This window comes from Peromyscus maniculatus, chromosome 8 (genome assembly GCF_049852395.1).
Source record: "Peromyscus maniculatus bairdii isolate BWxNUB_F1_BW_parent chromosome 8, HU_Pman_BW_mat_3.1, whole genome shotgun sequence".
Lineage (NCBI taxonomy): Eukaryota > Metazoa > Chordata > Mammalia > Rodentia > Cricetidae > Peromyscus > Peromyscus maniculatus.
Genome location: NC_134859.1, coordinates 18438795 through 18459294, shown reverse-complemented (window position 1 = coordinate 18459294; position 20500 = coordinate 18438795). Strand labels below are relative to the sequence as shown.

Here is a 20500-nt window from a genome sequence, read left to right as displayed (position 1 = left end):
GAGCCAGGAGGATGACCTAGAAGGGGTATCTCATAAGGCGGGATAGCTATCCTAGACCTGAATGTGGCTCTAGGCTCTGCTAGGCAAGGTGGATGAGGAAAAACCCAGGGCTAGCCTGTGGTCCCTCGAACCACCGTGACAGCCCTGTCCGCTCCAGCCTGGTCTCAACCACACCTGCAGCAACTGAATCCAGAGACAAGGGACCTACCAAGTGGCAAATGTGAGGGGATTGCAGGACCTGAGCCAGCTGGGCCCAGGGGGTTTGACTAGAACCCACTATGTCTGCCCCACCCCGGCCACCTCAAGGCTCCTCGTGGTAGTGGCCCCCTGTCCACAGAACCTACACAGCCTGAGAAATCCCTACGGGTGTGGACCATCCTTACCACCTCTGATATGAAGCCCAGTGTGAATAACAGGGATGAGGTGGAGGGATTCAGGGGACCCACTGCACACTCTGCTCTGCCTGCCCCTGAGTAAGAATGTCTTAAAACAGATGGTGTGGACCAAGATGTCCAGCAGCTGTGGAGCTGGGGTCAGAGGTTAGGATGGAAGCCAGAGTGAGTGAGCACCGAGTGCGGCAGGTCACAGGCCACCTGGGCACCGGATCCCTGCGGGCCTTGTAGAAAACGAAACCCCAGCACACTCAATTCCCTGCCTCCTTCAAGATTCAGATTTTATTTCCAGAAGCTTCCATTAGTCTCTGTTGAGAGGTAAAAAGGTTTGTGAAGAGGTTTCTGGGATCCACTGGTTCCAGGGGCAGGAATCTGCAACAAGCAGGCAGGTTGTGGGGCTCACGAGCACCCTGCTCCATTTAAATGGCCCTGTCCTCGGACCTCGGGGCCCCACCTCTCCAGTTACCCCAGTCTCACGTCATAGAGGCCAAGAGCCCTCCACAGGAAAGCATCTGGGTTGTACAAAGAAAAGCATACACGAAGTATACCCCACTGGGCAGGGGATTCCAGGATACCGCCAAGGAAGGGAATACCAGCCTGGCCAGGAGAGGAGGGGCTAGGTTAGGTAAAGACCTAGAGAGGGGTGGAGGGATGGGGGAGCCTCTGCTCTGGGTGGGTCTGTGGGTATTCTGCGGGGTGGAGAGCTAAGATGCACACAGGGACGGCTCAGCCCCTCAAGAGCATCTTTCAGGCGGCGTCTCTATTTCTTCAGGGCCCGGGACAGCCGAGTCTTGGCTCCTGGACCACCTGGCAGTGACACAGTCCCCTGGCAAGATTCCTCTGGACCCTTCCGTATGTTCTCCGAACAAGCTGTAGCCACAGACACACATATGCACACAGGAGGAGAGGCAAGTTGCCAAGACCTAGTCCCTGCTGTCTTAGAGGACCCAGTTGTAGGTCCTGCTTACAAGGGCTTTTACTCTTTCCCTGTGGCCTCCCACAAGCCTGGGTGGCTGGGCAGGGGTGGAGGTGACAACCCCCGACTCAGTGACATGACAACCAGGAAGACGGCCCAGGGCCTCATCAGACCAGTCACTGCAGAAAGTATTTCCTAAAGTCAAGCAGTCACCATCAATCCTCCAGCGGTCCTCGTAGCTCACAAAGGAGCCAAGAGTGATGGTCTGTTAGGGGTTCCCTGCTGCCTGTTCCCATTTTTGTCTCCCTGGGTTACAGCTGAATGCATCCGGTACTGCTGCCAGATTCTGCTCCCTGCCCTGTGGTTCCACCCAGGCAGCCGGGCTGGCAGGACAGTCTGGCCAGGGCATGACCTCAGATCCCTATCCGAAAGAGGCCTAGACCATGTGGGGCGGGGGCTGCCCCTCACAAAGAGGGCATTGTGGTGGGACCCGAAAGACTGCAGTGTCACTAAGCTGGGAACCCCTGCAGGGTTGGTGACAATACTAGCAGCTGGCAGGGGCAGGGGCTAGGGGCCAGTCTCTGCCCCAGCAGCTCCCGACACACACTCCCGGGGACCCTGCAACCCCTGGACAGCTGGAAGCGGAGGGTGGTGAAGAGGGAGGCGCTGAGGGGCAGGCAGAAACTCCAGCCCAGCACATAAACAGTCTAAATTAGGAATTAAAACATCCCGAAGCCAATTCCAGCCACCATCATCGGGCAGGGTGTATTTCAAAGGAGTAGGAAAACATCTCTGTTTCAAGTCCTAAACTTCCCAGTATGACTCCAGCATGGTGGCCCGGGACATGTGTCCACACACACCTGCATGGGCACAGTCCCATGTGCACATGGACAGATCTGACAAGGACAGGCCTGAGAGGGAGACACACAAAATCCTCCCAGGGGACAGACTGGGCAGGACTGTCCCAAGCCCCTCACACCCACAGCCGTCAAGACTATTCTGTGGCCTCCTGCCAAGGCCAACCCCCACACTGTGGCTTAGCCCAGCTCCTGGTTTCCAGGGGTGGAAGCCCCAGGGCTTGGGAACTGGCCTGCGATGCCCCCGCCCTGTCCCGTGACCGGGGCCACCAGCCCTGGTCCTGCTTCTCCAGGAGAGAAGCCAGGGTGAAGAGCAGGCACAAGGAACCCTAAGCAGCTGGTGGGGGAAGGGCAGCCCCGGGAACAAGGCACCCTTCTGACTGGACTGCGGCTTCTGCAGCCCAAGTTCCAGAGCAGATGGCAGCGGATGGAGCTTCTGCATCCCTCTGCCACATCCTGTCTTGCCTTCCTGACCTGAACGCCTGCAACATTGTTCCCATGGGATCGGGGAGCAGCCCCAGGGAGGGAGGGAGCTCTAAGGTAGAGCTCAGAGGGGCAGCGGGGCTTCATTTACCACAGGTTACCTATGGGCTAATAAGGTAACCAGGTCCAACCAGGCAAATCCTATGATGTCACAGGGGTTGAGGGTCACCCAGTCTGGTCACTCTCTAGGTTGACTCCAGGTCAAGGAGAGAAGACAAGTTGCTTCCTGGGTTGGGAGCCAAGCAGGCCCCGACTCAAAGCCCTGGTATCCCTAGGGGCTTCCATGCTATTATCTTCTGGACTGTGTGTCATGTTTGACGTCGCCTCATAGGCCTGACCTTTGACCACACTCCGTCTGTCTGGCTGCTGTTTTTCCTAACACAAAGCCAGAAACCCAAGCCTCTGACCAGGAGCGCGCACCAGCAGACACAAGTCTTGGGTCACACAGCTTAGCAATGGAGACTCTGTCACTATACCAGGCCAAAAGGGGCAGAAGGCTGCCGACCCTCAGGACCTAGGCGACCAAGGGACATGAGACCTGGTCCCAACACCATCAGCTGCCACCACGGCCCTCAGCTCAGCTCCCAAATCCACCAACACACTGGGATGCTCAAAGACGGTTCGAGTGGCCACCTCAGCCACAGGGGTCATGTCGCTGAAGTGCCTATAAAAAGAGGGATCCTACTGGTATCCCCAAGGTGTAGGTACTGGGCTCCTGGCCACCCACCTGCTGTATCCATCCACTCAATTTTCCAAGGCTCACAGGCCCCAAACCCACCCAGGCAGGCATTAACTATCCAGGATCTGCAGCAGGGACTTGGAGCGGAAGCAGCTCCACTGAGAAGTGCCTAGGAGATCATAAAGCACACCTCTAAGTGTTTCCAGAGATGACCAAGGCAGGGTATGCATGGCAGGGTACATGGGCAGAACCATCCCACAGTCTGGGGACCTAAAAGGAAGAAGGCAAGGAGGATGAAGACCACCCATGCGCAAGCTCTTCTTGTTTCCTGGCCGCCTTTTCCACACACTCCCTGGATAGTCTGCAGGAAGTAATGGAGTCGGCTGACCATGGACTGAAACTTTGGAAGCCATGGACCAAAATCAGTCTTTCTCTACATTGTTTTTTTTCTCAGCTACCTGTCACAGAGACAAGAAATTAACTCACGCAGGAGCCACAGAAGTCCTGGACCAAAGGGGTCACACGCTTACTAACCCCAGAGACTGGGCTGAAGCACAGGCCCTGGCCCTGTGTGAATGTGTCATATGCTCTGCCCTTTCCCACCTGCACCATCTCCATCTTCTACAAGCATGCCTTAGACCAGCAAACTGAAGCTGGGAGAGGTCTGCCTGCAGCTGCCCATCACCCTCCTATCAGCCTCCTTGTGTATGACCATCCCGTCCCTACAAGATGCCCCGAGCACACAGGCCAGCAGGAAGGAGGGCTAGCCACTGACACAACAGCTGACCTTGGCCAGTAGTCAGCTCAGGAAGGGATCATTAAGGATGAGAAGCTGGGTTATCTCAGGCCCATGCCTGGGGTTTATGCCACAGGTCCCTCTCCCTTGAGGGGCACAGAACGTTCCCTTTGTCCTCTCATGGATGCTACTCATCTACTTACTGAATAGCCAAGCCCTTGAACTCAAGGCTCTTCAGCACTGCCCCATGAACTAGCTGTGGGCAGACTTAACCCACACAGCAGTTCTCCAGACTCTAATCCTGACCTATTCCATCAATTACCTGGTGGGCAAGGCACTAGGATTCAGGATGGCCTACTGTATCTCCAAGGCCAACCTGGCTCCATCAAGTTGGCAACCAGGAGGCCAGCAAGGCTACACACTCGGTGGGTGACATCTTATGAGTCCTATTTAGGCCCAGCTTGCACCCTTACCTGCTGGGGTACTTTGGTGTAGGTACTCTAACCCCATCCATGTAGAGTCCCCTCTCTAGCAAAGCCTGAGACACCGTATCTGCCCGCCCCTATCTTGGGATCCCATGTGTGGCCCTAGAGGAAGGGTGAGGCTCCAAGAAGCCTGGTGGGGCTGGGAGCAGCAAGGATCACAATAAGAGGCTTTATGTAAGCAGAAGCGGGCAGCCGGCTCCTGGGGCCAGGCCGGTAAACCAGGAGCTGGCTGGGGATTAGTGACAGGCGTTGCCACGGCAACCCAAGGAGAAGGAAGCATGCCTGGTCTGAGCATAGCTCAGCCTTGCTCTAGCTCCGCAAAGGTAAGAGGAAACCCCAGAGATTCATTAGCAACAGGTTCCCATGGCAACCGCACCAAGCTCATTAATAATTTTTTTTTTTATTCCGAGTGTGGGTGTTGAAATCCTCCCGAGAATGAAGGGAGGGAACGGATGCAGAGCAAACACACGCGCCAGCTACTCCTACCCGTGGCCCAGACGCCACCTGACAGTAACACCTGTCCCCACCCCAACTGGAAGCCGGGACCTAGCCTTCATAGCAGGGGGCAGTCAAGCTCAGGGACCAGAGCCAAGAACCCTATTTCGGACCCACTAGACAGGCTGCTGCACCCAGGAGATGATGTCACACGTCCCGTCATGGCACCGGGGGCCCGGACTCATAGGTGGGGTCAAGGGTTAGCAAGTGGGGCTGTTCTACAAAAGCCCTGGTAGCTTCTCATGAGACCAAACAATGTGACCCAGCGATTCCGTTCCTAGCATCTACCCAGGAGGACTAAACTCAGGGATTCGCACTCAGTGCCGAACCTGCCCATTCACTGCAGCCCTTTCAGCCACAAGTAGAATAACTCGGACACCTGTTAGCCCATGAGCACACAAAGCTCCATCTGCACCTTGGAGCAGTACCTACAAGAGAACACTGGGGCCTGCCTCAGTGTCACAGTGCTCCATCACCAACCCGTGCAAGCCTGTGACCCACTACACGGCACCTCCAGAATGGGGACTGGCGGGTGAAGAAGGTGGTCAGCAGAGGTGGCATGGGCATGGTGCTCCTTTTACGGTGCGAAGCACTCAGAAGCAAACTGCAGCCATGGAGGCCCAAGGGTAAGACCAGGGTGACGGGTGCGGAGCTGCACACTCCCAAGTTACACGCGTGTGTGACGCATGGTCCTCTCCAATAGTACAAGCAGTGCTGGGGTCAGGACTACCTGCTCCAAACCCTGCCCAGTAGCCGCCGCCACCTTCACTGAGTCTCTGGACCCCTGGGTAGAACACAGGGGCTTGGTGAGGTGACCAGGATGCAGACCCCTGGACATGTCACATGCCAGGCAGGCCGGCAGGCAGGAGCTCTTGCCTTCTGCTCTGGACAGCTGACTGAAGACCACTGACTTCTGGGACAGACGGGGCCAGCAGGAACTTGGCAACATTGAGGAGCACACAGCAAACTCCACCAAGCTCATTACACCCACACTGGGTCCCAGACCACCTCGTGAGGTAAAATGTGCTTTCTCGTCCCTAGTGCCACTCAGGCCACTAGAGGCTCAATGCCCCCTTTCTCAGTCCTTGCCAGACTCCGAGAGAGCTTCGAATAACAAGAAATCCCTGTCACTGCTCCTCAGAACCACTTGGTGGGAGCTCACGATCGGGAACATGTCCTTCACAGCAATATGAAGAGAAGGGAGTGGTCACGGAGATCTGGTAATGCAGAACTGAAAGCAAAACTCAGGAGCCCTCTGCAGCCTGTGGCCCACAGCCACGCATACCCCACGCCGTAATAACAGCCCAGTGAGCCAGGCCCAGACAGCCAATTTCCCAATTAGAAGCCACGAGCCCGCCCATGCACAGGGCACAGTGTAGTCCGTTCTTACCCAGCAAATGAGAGGAAAGCAGCTTTTATCTTGACACTTGGAGAAAAAAAGGGACAGTCAGCAGAGGAGGTTGAGGGGGGACACCGGCCTGGCGTCAGGGTGAAGCAGTCGGAGCTATAGCCAGTGTGCACCTTGGGAAGGGTGGTACACACTGCCACCTGAGGATGGAGCTGGGGATACAGGGAGGATGACAAGGACTTGGGCATGAGAAGGGGTGGGGTGGCCTGAAGCCTTATCCCTCTGGCTCTCTGAATGCCCAATGTTGATGCTCCAGTGCTGGAATGCCAAGCACTCCTCCACAAGAAGCTCTACTGAACCAGGCCTTGGTAGACAAGACACTATACGGCTTCCCAGGGCACACCCAGCCTGCCCTTGTGGCTTTGTGCTGGCTGGACCTTGTTCCATTTGCTTGGTGATCCAGATTCAGTGGTGAGAAGCAGGCAAGGTTCTGGGATATTACGGAAGACCGTGGCAGCAGGCCCGGCTTCTGAGACAAACACCATGGCCTGGTATCTGCTACCAGGTGGTGAGCCTTTGTTCCCAGGTCCCGCGGACAAACTGGTTTTGGTGGCACTGTCTGGCTTGGGGAACATTCCTCTTGATGGTGGCACTGGAACGCAGTGGTATGAGGACATCATTCTTGGGCAGCGGCCTCACCTCAAGATAGCACCTTCGCTACAACACACAACCCGCTCCACGGAAAGTCTTCAGGAGACCCCTCCTCACCAAACAGATCAGCACTACCCACCCATGTCACTGAAGAGTGTTTTGCATCCTAGAACCTCCATGGATTCACTGCCTGGAGGACACTCCTGGTGGACTTAGTTTAGGGGCAGGGCTGTGGCTCTGAAACGAGAGGAAGCCATCAATTTCCATGAGGTGGGCTAACACTGGGGAACTGGGGGGACCCATACTTAGAAACTCAACTGGGGCCGTGAGCCCCCACGCCTCCAGGTCTCCTAGCCCTGAGCTACAGTAGCCCACACCCAGCCAGTCACTGACAACACAAACCAACCCCAAACCAACCAACCATGTTGCACAAGGTCCTTTCTACCGGATCTCACGGAAAGGGGTCTGGCAGGGTCTGTTACACAGGCACAATGAAGGCCCAGTACCAATCTGGTGTATGTCACCAACCACTTGGTCCCACCAAGGCTCTCTTAGAGGATGAGGTGGGGAGGCGGCAGCCAGCCCACACCTATAGCCAGGACTTGTTTTGAGGGGAACAAGTCACCAGCAGTCCCAGGACTGGGAGAGGGGCAGAGCTTAGTAGGGACTATCCACATGGGCCACTCTACAGATGAGTAAACTGAGGCTCTGTGGCTGGGGGTAGCCACATCACACTCAGGTAGCATGTGATGACCAATACATCCCCACTGTTCACCTCACAGAATATGGACTAAGGTGTTCCAAGTGGGTACTATCTCACCAGGCCAGGCAACAGAGGCTTCCCAGGACCAGGGTCTGAAGGGCTAACCAGAGATATACCCACACAAGAATGTCAGATGGTACCAATGAGGAGGATCCCACACCCTGGAGGATGAAGGCCAGCTATGTCCACACCACACAACTAAAGTCTCCTAAACTAAAGTGCTTGGGATGAGGTCACCCAATTCCTAAGAGTCAAAGACACAGGGCTGGAGCCAGAGCTCAGCTGGCAGGCTTGCTTAGCTTGCACACAGCCCCAAGTCTGAGTCCCACTATCACATAAACTAGGCATAGTGATCCCAGCACTCAGGAGATGCAGGCAGAGAGATCAAAAGTTGAAGGTCATCCTCAGTTGCATATCAAGTCAAGGCCAGCCTGGGCTACATGAGCAGAGATGGCCCTCCAGGTAACCATATGCCACTAAGCCTGATGGTGGAGTTTGATCTCCAAGACTCACGTGACACAAGGAGAGAACCAACTCCCACAAGATGTCCTCTGACTTCCACATGCGTAGTGGCACACATACACAAAATATAATAAATCGCCAAACCTTAAACCTGGATTTCAAATAAAAAAAGAATACTTTTACTTTGTGTTTCAGTTACTTTCTGGGTAGTTTCATTTACATCTTTTGGTGGAAATACTAATTTCACAGGGCACTCTGAGTTTCCTCCAGCACCAAGACCCAGCCCCAGAGCTGGCCTGCATCACCCACAAAAAGCACCAGAGGAGCTAGGCATGCCTGCACCCACCCCAACATCCCTACTATGAAACTGGCCTGGAAAATGGCCACACATGGCCTCAGCACCTACAGCTGTTCCTTGTGGGGCAAGGAACCAACCTGGGCCCTCACTAATGCAGAAGATGCTGAGTGGCGATGATGATGTAGGAGCCTCTGAAGACCTGGCTCAGTGGGTGATAGTTTCAGGATACTTGCAGGTCCCATCTAGTCACCATAGTAACGTAGCAGAGGCCTAGGCTGTCACCCCCCTGGAAAGGCCTGGAGGTCTTATGGGAAGCGTCCTATGGCCACCCTGAGTCTTGCTGAATCCATGGTGTGGTAGATGTGGGTGGGGATGCAGCACACGCTAACAGTCAAGAGTGGAGGCCTCGGCCAGCCTTAGGCACAGCCAGGGCAAGGGCAGGAGACTCTGGGCTTTCCTCAGCAGCCCAGGAGAGCCTGTCCATTTTAATGAGGCACTAATGCAGGCTGACTCACCAGCCGTCGGCCAGAGGCTGGACTGGTGTCTGCTGCCAAAGACAAAGGGACATGATAGGGACACTGGCGTGTGGTCCTCATGGCCCTCCTGCCCCTCTGTACCTTCCTGAGAGCAGTGGTTGGGCGTCTGGGCAGGGTTATTGTCCCTGTGTCAGATGAGACTGCTCCTCAGAGGATACTCACCAGGCATCCCGGGACCAGAATCCTTAGCCTGGAAAGAGTCCTGCTGAAGAACAGACATCCTCATACTGCTCTGACCCCAGGCCCTCCACAGGGTCCCTAGTTCTCACCAGGCCCTCCACCACCTTCAGATGCATACCTGGGCCCTGCCACATTGCAGATGGGGCCACAGCTTTTCTCAACAGGGGTGTAGCCCTTAACTCGCAGGCTACCTCTCCTGCTTGAAGCATAGAAGAGAGAGGTTGGACATGAACCCCAAGGACACAGAAGTTTTGAGGGTCAGTTATCCTCAAGACACGTGGCCACTAGCCAGGAGGTGCCCAGGACAGCTTCAAGGTGACCACAGTCGCAGGCCATAGCTACTCCCTCCAGTCATCCCTGTTCATACCCACCCACGTCTCCCTAGCCTGATCAATGACCTATCCAGTGGTCTGCCTTAGCCGAGCAGGGCCTGAGTGGCTCCCGGAGGCCCCGGGAGAAACATAATGGTCCATAATGTACTTCCCAGTACTCTCTGAGCTGAGGCTGGAAGCTGGCGGCAGGGTGCCGCTTCAGACTAGAGCAGCTTCCTCCCTGGCCATCTGTGGTCAATACTCCTCTCCATGGACACCAAGAGGGGAACGGTCCTGTTCCTCTGGGGACAGCTGCAACAGCTGGAGGCAGCTAACATCCACGGCCTTAGGGGCCACACTTCCGGGAGCCTGAACCCCACCCAGCTTTCACAACTAACTGGGTGCATCTGTTGTCTCCCCTGCTCAGAAACAGCAGAAAAGCTCCTGAAGGACTGAGACCACCAGGATGGAGAGAGGGCTGAGGAATCCCAGGCGAGCCTCAGCAGGCTCCTTCGTGGGCAGAGTGGTCTGCTGCTCTGTAACAGCTCACCCAAGACCCCCCATTGTGGGCTGACCTGCAGGGGGCACCTTTCAGAAAGCCCCTGGGCTGGATGTGAGTGGCTCAGAGCTCCCTGGAGATCTCCCCATCCATACACCAGACACCTGCAGTAGCCTCTGGGAGGGGCCTCTGACCAGAACAGAGAGCCCCATGCATGGCCCGCCTGGCAGCCCAGGCAGTCAGAAAGGCCGATTTCATGGCTGATTTTCTCCTCTCCCCAGGTGGCCCACCCCTTGTCTTAAGAGCCTGACCCTGAGCATTTGATTTATCCCGAGTGGCCACCTCCAGTTAGCACATCACAGCCTCCTGCCCAGGCCAAGCAGAACGGCTCATCTTCCTCCAGGGGTGGGGCACGCTATGTGGGAAAGGCTCATTCAGGCGTGCATGCATAGAAGGGCACACTCACAGGCACGTGGGCAAGCGTGCCACCAGCTGGGCTGGAGTTCGCTGGCTCTGGAAAAAGCACCACGGGCCAGCAGCCTCAGACAACAGGAACTTACTCCTGGCCAGTCTGGACCAAAAGTCCCCAGTCCAGGCCTCAACAGGGACTGCTTACCTCCAAGGCTCTGAGAAGGCTCTGCCTGGCCTTCTATACCTCCTGGCGTCAGTGACAGTCCTTGTGTTATTCTATGGCTAGTCCAGTCTCTCTCACAGTTGTCACACGGCCTGTCCTCTTCCCAGAGACTCCCATCATTAGGACTGGGGCACCTAGCCCGACCTATCTTCCGCTCAACCAGTTACATCTGGAAAAAGCCCACTGCCAAGTGGTGGCTCCACATCCTGCTGGCCCCAGATTCTGAAGGGAACAACGTTGAGGCCAGCACAGCGACCGAAGCATTATGTGTATAGCCTCCCTTGCCGCTCAGCTGGACGCCACAGGTCCACAGGGAACAAAACCAAGGCCCCCAAGGTCACCTGTCCAGAGAGACAATGCAACTTTGGCACCCCCCTCCACCAGTCCAACTTCATAGGGCCCAAGTCTGCGTACTCCAAAGGTCCCATTACTTCCCAGGAAACCCACTGACCCATCCCTCCTCCTGTCACCACGTCGGATGCTGCACACCCGGTATTGGCCAACGCCACAAGGCTCAGGGAGCCCGGGGTTGCTCGGCCCAGGGGCTGGGAGCAACCCCAGGGGCTGGAGCCTGTGCCCACCAGCCAGAGTTCTTACTAAGTACCTGCTGCACTAGCCTTGTGTACAACAGACGTGGCCAACGGCCTCCTACCATGGCACCACACCAGCCACAGCACCTGCCCATTCAGCACCCTGCCCGTTCAGTACCCAGCCACTGCACCTGCCCATTCAGCACCCTGCCCAACTACTCCATACACACAGGCATCAGAGTCAATTGAGTTTGCTAACCTTCCTGCAGCTACAGGGACCTAGGACCTGAGAGATTCCAGCTCCCCCAATGGTAAAGGCTACTGTCCCCCAACCGGGTCAGGGAACCTCCTTTTAGTTTCATGCCTGTGAGAGGCCCAGAGGCAACCCTCCCCCATACCCAGGGCTCCGCCAGGCAGAGACGAGTACAGAAGAGAAGGACCAGAACAGAGTGGGGTGTCCAGAGCAACCAGCTCTTATACCCTTACAGCCCCTTCCTCAGGTCACTGTCCCAGCTGCACCAACCTGGAGCCTAGCCTGGGGAGGGGACAGTATTAGCACAGTCCAGAGGGAAGAGGACAGGGTAACCCAGCCAACCACTGTGCCTGCCAGGAACATCCTGTGTGCTGCCAGGGTCAGGCGGGCTGCAGCATCCATCTATTTAAACATAGCTGAGCAGAGACTGTGGTCCCCAGGACTGGCCCGTTCCCTGGCCCTAAGCAGGATTCTCCCCACTGTCTGCTGCAGGTCTGGCCAGCTGAGAGGCTGAGGCTTCACGCTGGTGCCATGTTAATAAAACATGGACTCTTTACCTAATGCTCACATACAAGGAACCCATTTCTGTGCCATGGTTACTTCCTCGTGGGAAAACAAAAAACAAACAAAAAACAAACAAACAAAACCCACACAAGTCCCAAGGGACACAAACAGCAGAGGGTGAAGAAATCTGACTGGACCAGGCAGGGCTGAGGCGGTGCCCAGGGGTCTCTTATCAGGAGGTGGTGGTGGGTATGGGTTCAGGAACAGGGGTGCCTGCGTCAAGCCTGATGGACCCCTCTGCAACGTGGGCAGCTGGGAGGAACGGCTCTCATCCTAAGGCAGTCCCTAACTTCTGGAGCGTAAGAGAGGCTTCCAAGTCCAGCCCCCAACTTTGGCAAAGGCTTGGGTAGCCAATGTGTGAAAAAGGAGTCCTCTGGGACCCCTAAAAATCTCCTGTAGCCAAGATCAGCCCGTGCTGGGCCAGGAGGGGTCGACTCCTGACTGTCCAGGGCTTCTCTATCCAAGGCTCACACATCCTAGAGACGGAAGCGGTTAAAGTAATCCGAGGCTGGCTCTCCCCAATCCAGCACCTAATTCAGCATATTCTTCAGCTGCCCCTGGCATCTGCCCCTGCCACCAGAACCCCAATCTCCCTGCCAGCCAGTGCCTAGAGGGATTTGAAAAGCCAGAGATACCAGTCCCGGTAACCACATGGAGCAGTGCCTCAAGTCTTTTCCACAAGGCCCTTCCTGAGAAGATGGTGTGTGGCTTGAGTAGCTAGCCGATCTGTCATTCCAGGTAGGCACCACACTCCGGGTATGGTGCCCAGACCTTCTGCCAACCCTCTTGAGCTGGGGATAGGGCTGAGAGTCAGTGGGTTCCTTTCCTCCTGGTCCCTGGGCCCCTGGACTTCAACCTGTCTGGGCCTTTGTCTCCCATCTCTGACCAAGGATCCAGCCCTACAACCACAACACAAGGTGTATGACCCATACCACACCTTATTTCTGCCCAGGGCTGCGGCCAGCCTTTAATCTCAGGCCTGGAAATTTAACCTGGGCCCACATTTCTTAGGGGTGCCCTAAGTTAGGCCAGGACTGGCCACCCAGGAGAAGAGAGAAGGCTAACGGCTTGCAAGGTGGGGAAGGAACGTTCTGAGTCAGGTCCCCAGAGCTGCTGCCCCTTCCCCAGCAGGCTCAGCTCAGCACCAGGGCCGACATCTGCGTAAACAAAGGTAACGGATTTGCGCGCCTGACCTTGACTGCTCAAGACCGAGGATTGGACTTGGCCACAGGCCACTGCTCTGGATTCATCCCTGTTTGACAGGCCGCCCCATCCCCCGCATTCTTCCACATCCTGACCCTGAACGGGGCGGCTGCCAGCAGCAGCACTGGGAGCCAGGCCCACTGCATGTGAGGAAGCAGAGGGATCTCCCAGACCACCCTGTGTGCTCTTGCAGGCCACAGAGGCGCCCACAGCCTGCATCAGCGGCTTACTCGATCAGCACAGAGCCGAGGTGTCTAAGCATGCTACACAGGCCAAGCCTCCAAAGTATGAGGGCACCAGCACCCACCTCATTGTTTGTCCTGCCGTGCCCTTACGTTCCAGGCTTACCTCAATTTCCCACCAGGCTGGGTTCCTGAGGAACACACTAGATTCCTGAGTCCCCAGGCTGGCCTATTCACCCCTCTTTGAGATCCCGATGCTCCACTTCATCTCACATCCCACACTCCTACCAGCAGGTTTTGGGGATCCAGAACCCTTTCCCCTTTATTCCCCTCCTCCTCCTCCTCCTCCTCCTCTTCCTCCTCCTCCTCCTCCTCCTCCTCCTCCTCAGGTTAGCTGTCTGTTCTCACTTACCTCAGGAGCAGAACCATGGCTCTTGCTGGCCAGTCTGGTTCTGCTATTGGCTTCCTCTCCCACAAACTCAGTGGTCACCAAGTAACTACCACTTCCCTGGTCCTAGTACTAACCACCTCTAGTCCAGACTCTGCACCCTCCAAAGGGCCCGCCCCACCTGCCACAGGCCTAAGGATTCTGGATGGGTTCTGTTGGGGAAGCCTTTGCTGAATGAAGTCACCAAGGCCACCGGTATCAGGAGCCCCTCCCCCTTTACAATCCCTTACAACACAGGGGTTTCAAGGATTCATCCGGGAAAGGGCACAGAGACAAGGGTGGTAGACAAGCCTGTCGTGGTACCCACGTGATTGGTGCCCCGGCTCTCGTCCACTTGAGATGCTGATACTATGAGAAGGGAGCACTGGTCAACCCCAGAATCACCTCTGATTAGGATTAGGAACAAGACCTGGTAGAAGACGCCCCCATCCACGGGCAGCAGAGGTGGGAAATGTTTTTGTTAGGAAGGTGATGCCTTCATTAGGAGGGCAGGACTGTTAGTCCACACAGCTATTCCTGAGCCACACAAGCAGGTCTGGGAGACACAGTCCCTGCCAGAGCAAAGCCTGTCCTAGGATAAGACTCCTCCTCCTAGTCCTTTCTTCATGGACGTGCTTGGCCTCACTGGCATCACGCCCATTTTGTGGAGGGACAAGATGGGAAAGGTGGTATCACGTGGGTATGTGGACCTATCACCTCCTTGATGAGGGTATGAATGACTCTCCAACAGAAGTTTGGGAGACATGGATCTGAGGCCCTTTCCAAGATCTCTCTTCCATCTACCGCTGTCATAACGGTGCCTCCCCTGCCCCGAATGAGCCCCAGAGCCATCCATGGTACACCTCCACCCAGTACAGCCACGGATCAACACATGCTCCAGATTCCCACTCGGTAGATGTTAGCTAGTAGCTCCAAAGGTACAAGGCATTACGTCCTGCAACTCTTCTCCCAGCGATGACCTGCACACACCGGATGCTCAGCTCTAGGACCGTGGGGAAGGCTGACTCCTGAAATGCTGGGTCAGCATTCCTAGATACACACGAGTACCTGTCAAGTCACAGGAAGGCAGCAGCCCTCTGATCCACATCCCATCATCCTACCTGGATCAGAGTGGTGGACACTGAAGGAGATAGCAGCTGTCCTCCCAGGCCAATCAGAATCTCCAGAGTCCACAGAAGCAGATATGGACAGTTAACAGTAGGAGAAGAACCCAGTAAGGTACCAGGTTAGGGACAGATTGGCTAGGGAGGGAGCAACGACCCCCACCTAGGATCCAAGGACCCCCAAGAAACCACAAGGTTCCTCAGGCAGAGTGCCAGCCGAGGCCACAGAAGCATAAGCTACTTAATATCATGGCTCAGAATTCAGGCCCAGGAGTCCCTAGAGGCCCAGTGACCCCCTGTTCGCGTTTTCCTGAGAGCCAGCTCTTGGAGGGTCAGAAACAGCAGAGATGGACCACTCTCAAAGCACAGGATCCGGGGCAAGGACAAAGGACTGGCCCTCCCAGACCAGCACCCTGTGAGTTCCCACTGGGAACACGCATGCCAGGGGTGAGCCAGGTACTGGCACCCACCCTGCAGCTCTGTGCCCTTGCACAGCGCGAAGCATCCATTGTTTAAAAATGTCGGAAGGACTTAGGTTTGTCTAGCCAGGGCTGCAACAAATGTTGAGCTTCTGGGCTAGGCTGGGCCCAACCAGCCCCTCTTCACCCACGTGACCTTGACACGTCCTTCATTCTTGGTTGGTGACTTGAGGGTTTGGTGCCTGTTGTGGGAAAGGAGGGGTCTGAAGGATCCTCCCAGAGACTCTCACTTCCGAATACCCAGGTTCCTCCTAGAGTCTGAACATCCACAGCTCACGTCCCTTAAGGACACAGGACAGCCGGGTGCCCACTCCTGGGCTTCCTACCCCGGGGAGGCCCCAGCTTCCCTTGCTGGGACAGGCAGAGGCACTGCAGGCAGTTCTGGGTCAGGAGCCCGGGGTGGGGTGGGGAGCCAGGGCAGAACATAACCCAGCGGAGCAGGCTACAACACACGGGTCCCGCCCACCTTCCTCTATAAATAAGCCTGTGTAGGAGAAACAGCGCTCTCCCCAAAAGTTCCAGCCCGATTGTATTTTTAAAGAGCAAACTAAATCAATAAAGACAAAGACTGTCCTTGGAGGCTCCTTTGCCACAGGGATGGGAGATACCATCCAGGCAGAACCAGGACCACGTGTACATCGGTACCTTGGCTAGCCATATGAGTTCCAGAAAGGTCCGGGACTGGGAGAAGGTACTTCACTATGTCCCAACGGCCAATAGAAGCTCAGCTGTGGCTGGCAGGCATCTGCAGGGAGGCAGCAGCAGCTGCTTCTCACCTGAGCAAAGCTGACTTTCCCCCACTTTGGAGTTTACCCTCTGGGAAAGACACTATGTCTACTTGCAGGGGAGAATGGAGGCCCAGGAAACATCCTCTAGCCACATGGAACTATACAGTCCTTGTAAAACCCTGACCATGCCAATCACCCGTGGTTTCCCTGCCTCATACAAAGCCACCCCCTCCCAACTCACAGGAATGTAAAGAGCCTCAAAGAGCTTGGAAAGCCTCGGCCCACACGGGCTTCCCCAGTAAGCTGATTCCCCGCCTGGCCAGGCATGTAGCTTATTTTAGGATCTCCCTGAGGCCCAGGTTCACACCCCTACTCCAGAGCCTGGCATCTGCTGGGGGGTCAGACCCATCCCCATGTGGCCAGAGCTCTGAGGAACCCACTCCAATGACAGATGCAGAGTGCTGACTGGGCCAAACAGCCTGGGAGACCAGCTCTTTGTAGGGCATTTCCCTAACTTGGGGATACTCAGAATCTATGCCTGGTTCCCAGGAGTAGAAGAATCGAACTGTGTCTTGAGGTTTACACAGCAAGAAAGATGGGGGAGGGCGTGGCGGGTTCCTGGAAACAGCCAGCAGCTCCAAGACAGGGATGCACTTGAGGGCAGGATGGGCAGGACCCATCTCTCTCCCCTTGGTGGTCTCACCTGCAGGGACAGCCCGGCATTCTCTCCCCCAGCTGGGAGCTCTCCTCATCTTCCTGCCCTCTCTTCCAGGGCTCATAACACCTGAGTCTCTCTTAAGACTCCAAGGGCATCTTCCACTTCGGGTTCACAAAGTCGGCTCAGGCCGGGTGGCAATGTTAGCTCCACAGCCCTCGAAGCCTCACACTCTGCCTACGTGAGCCACCCCATCCCCACCTTGCCTGCACACGGCAACACAAACAATCTTGTTAGAAGTCCTCCGGGACGCAGCAGCCCGGAGAACCAGGGCCGGCCTCAGACTCCGTGCAGCCAGATCCTGGCTGGCAGAGTAAGTCTAGGCCCACTCCAGTCTCCCCCCGTTGGTACAGCCTTGGGAACAACAAACTCCAGCATCAGCACAGGGCTGGCCTCTGTCCCCTCCCTAGGGTCCACAGTAGCACTGCCCAGTGATCTACCGCCACTCCCAGCCACACATCACCTCTCCACCAAGGCCAAGGGGCCCAGTCCCCTCCAGTCTAGATCCTGCAGAGGGGACAGACTGACAGCTGACACACAAGGTCACCCTTTTTCTGCACAGACGGCCAGCCAACCCAGAGGATGCCCACCACCGGCAGTCACCACAGTCAACTGCAGAGGACAAAGACGGCAGGCACTGGAGCCCAGGACGGCTCAGAGTAGGCCACAGCCATAGCCCTGGGACCACCATCCTCTTTTATAAGCAGAGAAAAATCTGACTCAGCCAGTGTTTGGATTGGAGTGAAAAGAAACACGGGCTTTATTACTTTTTTTGGTACAGATTTCTCTTTTGTATTTAATATTTATACAGTTAAACACACAAGGTAGAGAAACATATACACACATTGCTCATTTTGCCTCTGTCTCCGACTCTGCCGAAGAGTGTTTATGGACCCATGTCAACTCCCCTTGGCCCTCCACCCAACCAGCCCAGGAAGGAAGCAGGAGCACCTACAGTCCATCCTACCCTGAAGCTCCGATGAGTTGCTGGGGGGGGGGGGGGGAGGTGCGGGGAGAGCAATACTCGGCATATTTCAGCTCCTCCTCAGAGCTCACCAGGGCAGTCCCCAAAAGGCCACCTTCTGGGGGCCAGAAGCCTCTTCTTGCACCCCAAAAATACTTCCAGCACTGACCCAACCCTGTTCTGGAAGCTTCTCTGAAAGTCTGTGCCCTTGGGCCAATTAAAAAAAAAAAAAAAAAAAGATGCAATCCCTCCTCTCTAGCCAGGCAACTGTGAAAAAGGGGGTCGGGTTCAAAGCTAGCTGCCTCACTGTCCCCTCCCCCCACCCAGCCCCCAGCCGCGCATGACTTAAATCAGCCCCTGAACGGACTTCAGCCTTGGAAGAGTGAGTTCTCAACCAACGTCACTGTCTCTCCTCGGAGAAGAACTAGGGACCAGCCCTGCCTGGCACACAGCGCCCACAGAGCAGGTGGAAAACTTTCTCCCCTTCCAGCCTCCAGCGAGGGTCTTCACACAGGCTCAGGTGTTCGTTTGGAAAGCTAAACAGGCGGGGATTCCCCCCCCGCGCCCCCCCGCCCCTGCCCGTAGGATGCCAGGAGTTACTAACTACCTTCCTTTCCCTTCCGAGTCGGAGGCATCCTCGCCGCTTCTGCCCATACTCTCCCGTCCCAAGATGTCTCTGAACCCAGATCCCACCGGCGAGTTCCGAGGCGTACGTACCCCCACCACCATCTCTGAGAAGAACACTGCCCTAGCACCCCTTCCCAGTCCGCGCCAGATCCCAGAAAGCCGGGGTTCGCAGGGCGTACGCAGGGCGAGTCCCACGCCCCAGTCCCCAGCGCCTCGCCAACCCTGTAAGGATATGGGTTACAAACCAGTCGGAGGCACCAGCTGCGTGGCCGCGTGGTTTGCCCAAGGCAGAAGAAGACCGTGGCCGCCAGTGCCGGGTATGGGACGGGCTGTTCCTCGTCGGCGCCCAGGTCCGCACCACACTCGGTCGCTGGGCTCTCGGGAGCCAACACGCCGGACCCGGATCCTCGCTGATCCTCGCGCCCGGGCGCCCCAGGGCTCGCCGGGGAAGCCCTCACCGGCGCTGCAGGGGCCGGCGGCGAAGCGCCCAGGGGCACCCGGACCTCGTCGGCGGCCAGCGTGCCCTCGGTCATGGTGGCAGAGAGCAGCACCTGCGAAGAGAGGGCAGGCGGTGACCCTGGCCCAGGAACGACGCCCCCGCCCCGCCTCAGGCGGAGCGGAGCTGCGGGAACAGCCGCGGCCGCCGGGATGTCTTTGTCTCTCCTTATTAGAGACAAATGCGCCCCCCGCCCCCTCCCGCCCCCTCCCGCCGGCAAAGGCTGGCAGCCCCACCCCCAAGGCCCAGGCGAAGGGCTGCCGGAGCCCGAGGGGCTCTGCGCCCACAGAGCTCAAGTTCAAAGGGTCCCAGGCGCGCAGTAAGCGCGCGTACCCACCGCGTCTCACCTCGCTCCGGTGGCCAGAGGCGTCCCCGCGGGCATTGCCCGGGCGGCGCTGTCACTGGGGACCCAGCCCGGAGCCCGGAGCTGGGCCAGTACCGCCGCCTCGGCCCGCGCCCCCGGCCCACCCGGCACCAGCTCTCGCGGAGGCTCTGGCTCTGGCTCGCCCAGCAGCAGCAACGGTGTCCCGATGCGGAAAACCGCTAAATGCACGGCGGGGCGGGGCGGGCGCGGACCGCGGGCACGGGCCGGGGGCGCGGCCGAGCCGGAGAGGGAGCGAGCGAGCCCTGGAGCCCGTCCGCGCACAGCGCAGGAAACTTCGGAGTGAGCAGTGGCGGGGGGCGGGGCGGCGGGGGCGGCCCATGGGGCGGGGCCAACGCGGCCGGGGCGGGCCGGGGGCGACCCGCAGGGACCGGGATAGGGACGGAGGGTGGGCGGGGGTCATCAGCCCGGCCCGCCCCCACCCAGACGCACGCTATCCCACGACATCCCCTGCTCCGTCCTTCTCCCGTGCCCGTATCCCGCCTGCCCCAAGTCCAGGACTGGGCGAACCCGGTCCGCGCCCCCCTTCCCGACCTCTCCTCCCGCCCCATACCGTCTCGCGGGAGAGCACGGCAGCAGGGGGCGCTCGTAGAGATGCTCGGGCGAGGGGCGGGGGAAGCGGCACCAACGTCCTTCCCCGCCCCCACTGCGGGGGCGCAGAGCCGGCGGGGACCCCCTCCTTTCCTCGCGCGCCGCCCCTTCCCTTGGCTGCTAGGGTCGGCTAGGGGGCGGGGCTCAGCAGGCGTGGGAGGCACGCCGTGACCATGTCAGCGAGGCGCGTGCCCTTCCCCCACCGCGTGTGTCTTGGGTGTGCCGGGGCGCCAGTGTCCTGGCGCGCGTGGGCGACGTGGGGCGCGATGCACGACGCGACACCGATTGTCCTAGGGCAGTCGGGGGGCTCCGGTACGCAGCTCCCCCCCACTCCTCCCAGTTTCCGCAAACTTGCCGGTACCCATCCCCCTCCCCCCCTCTCGTGGGGACTGGAGCTCACGGAAGGACCTAGTGAAGGAGTGCAATCCGAATGGGGCCTCCTAGCACCCGCGGGCGCACAGAGAGTATACCCTGAGCTTATGAACCTCCCTTCATAGTCCTCTGGTTGTA

General features: G+C 57.6%; 1 protein-coding gene across 4 annotated transcripts in view; it reads right to left on the bottom strand.

The window, feature by feature from the left end:
* Window positions 1–19656, bottom strand: part of Cacna1h (calcium voltage-gated channel subunit alpha1 H) — a 59530-nt gene extending 39874 nt beyond the window's left edge. For 2 of the 4 annotated variants that reach the window (XM_015997530.3, XM_076577523.1), the window contains exons 1-2: window positions 19365–19656; window positions 18756–19072 (exon numbers count right to left, since the gene is read on the bottom strand). In XM_015997530.3, coding sequence (XP_015853016.1) covers window positions 18756–19054 — 299 coding nt within the window. In that variant the 5' untranslated portion in view covers window positions 19055–19072; window positions 19365–19656. The remainder of the gene's footprint in view (window positions 1–18755; window positions 19073–19364) is intronic. The other 2 variants (XM_006978802.4, XM_076577524.1) reach the window with 2 other exon arrangements.
* Window positions 19657–20500: the final 844 nt, after the last annotated feature.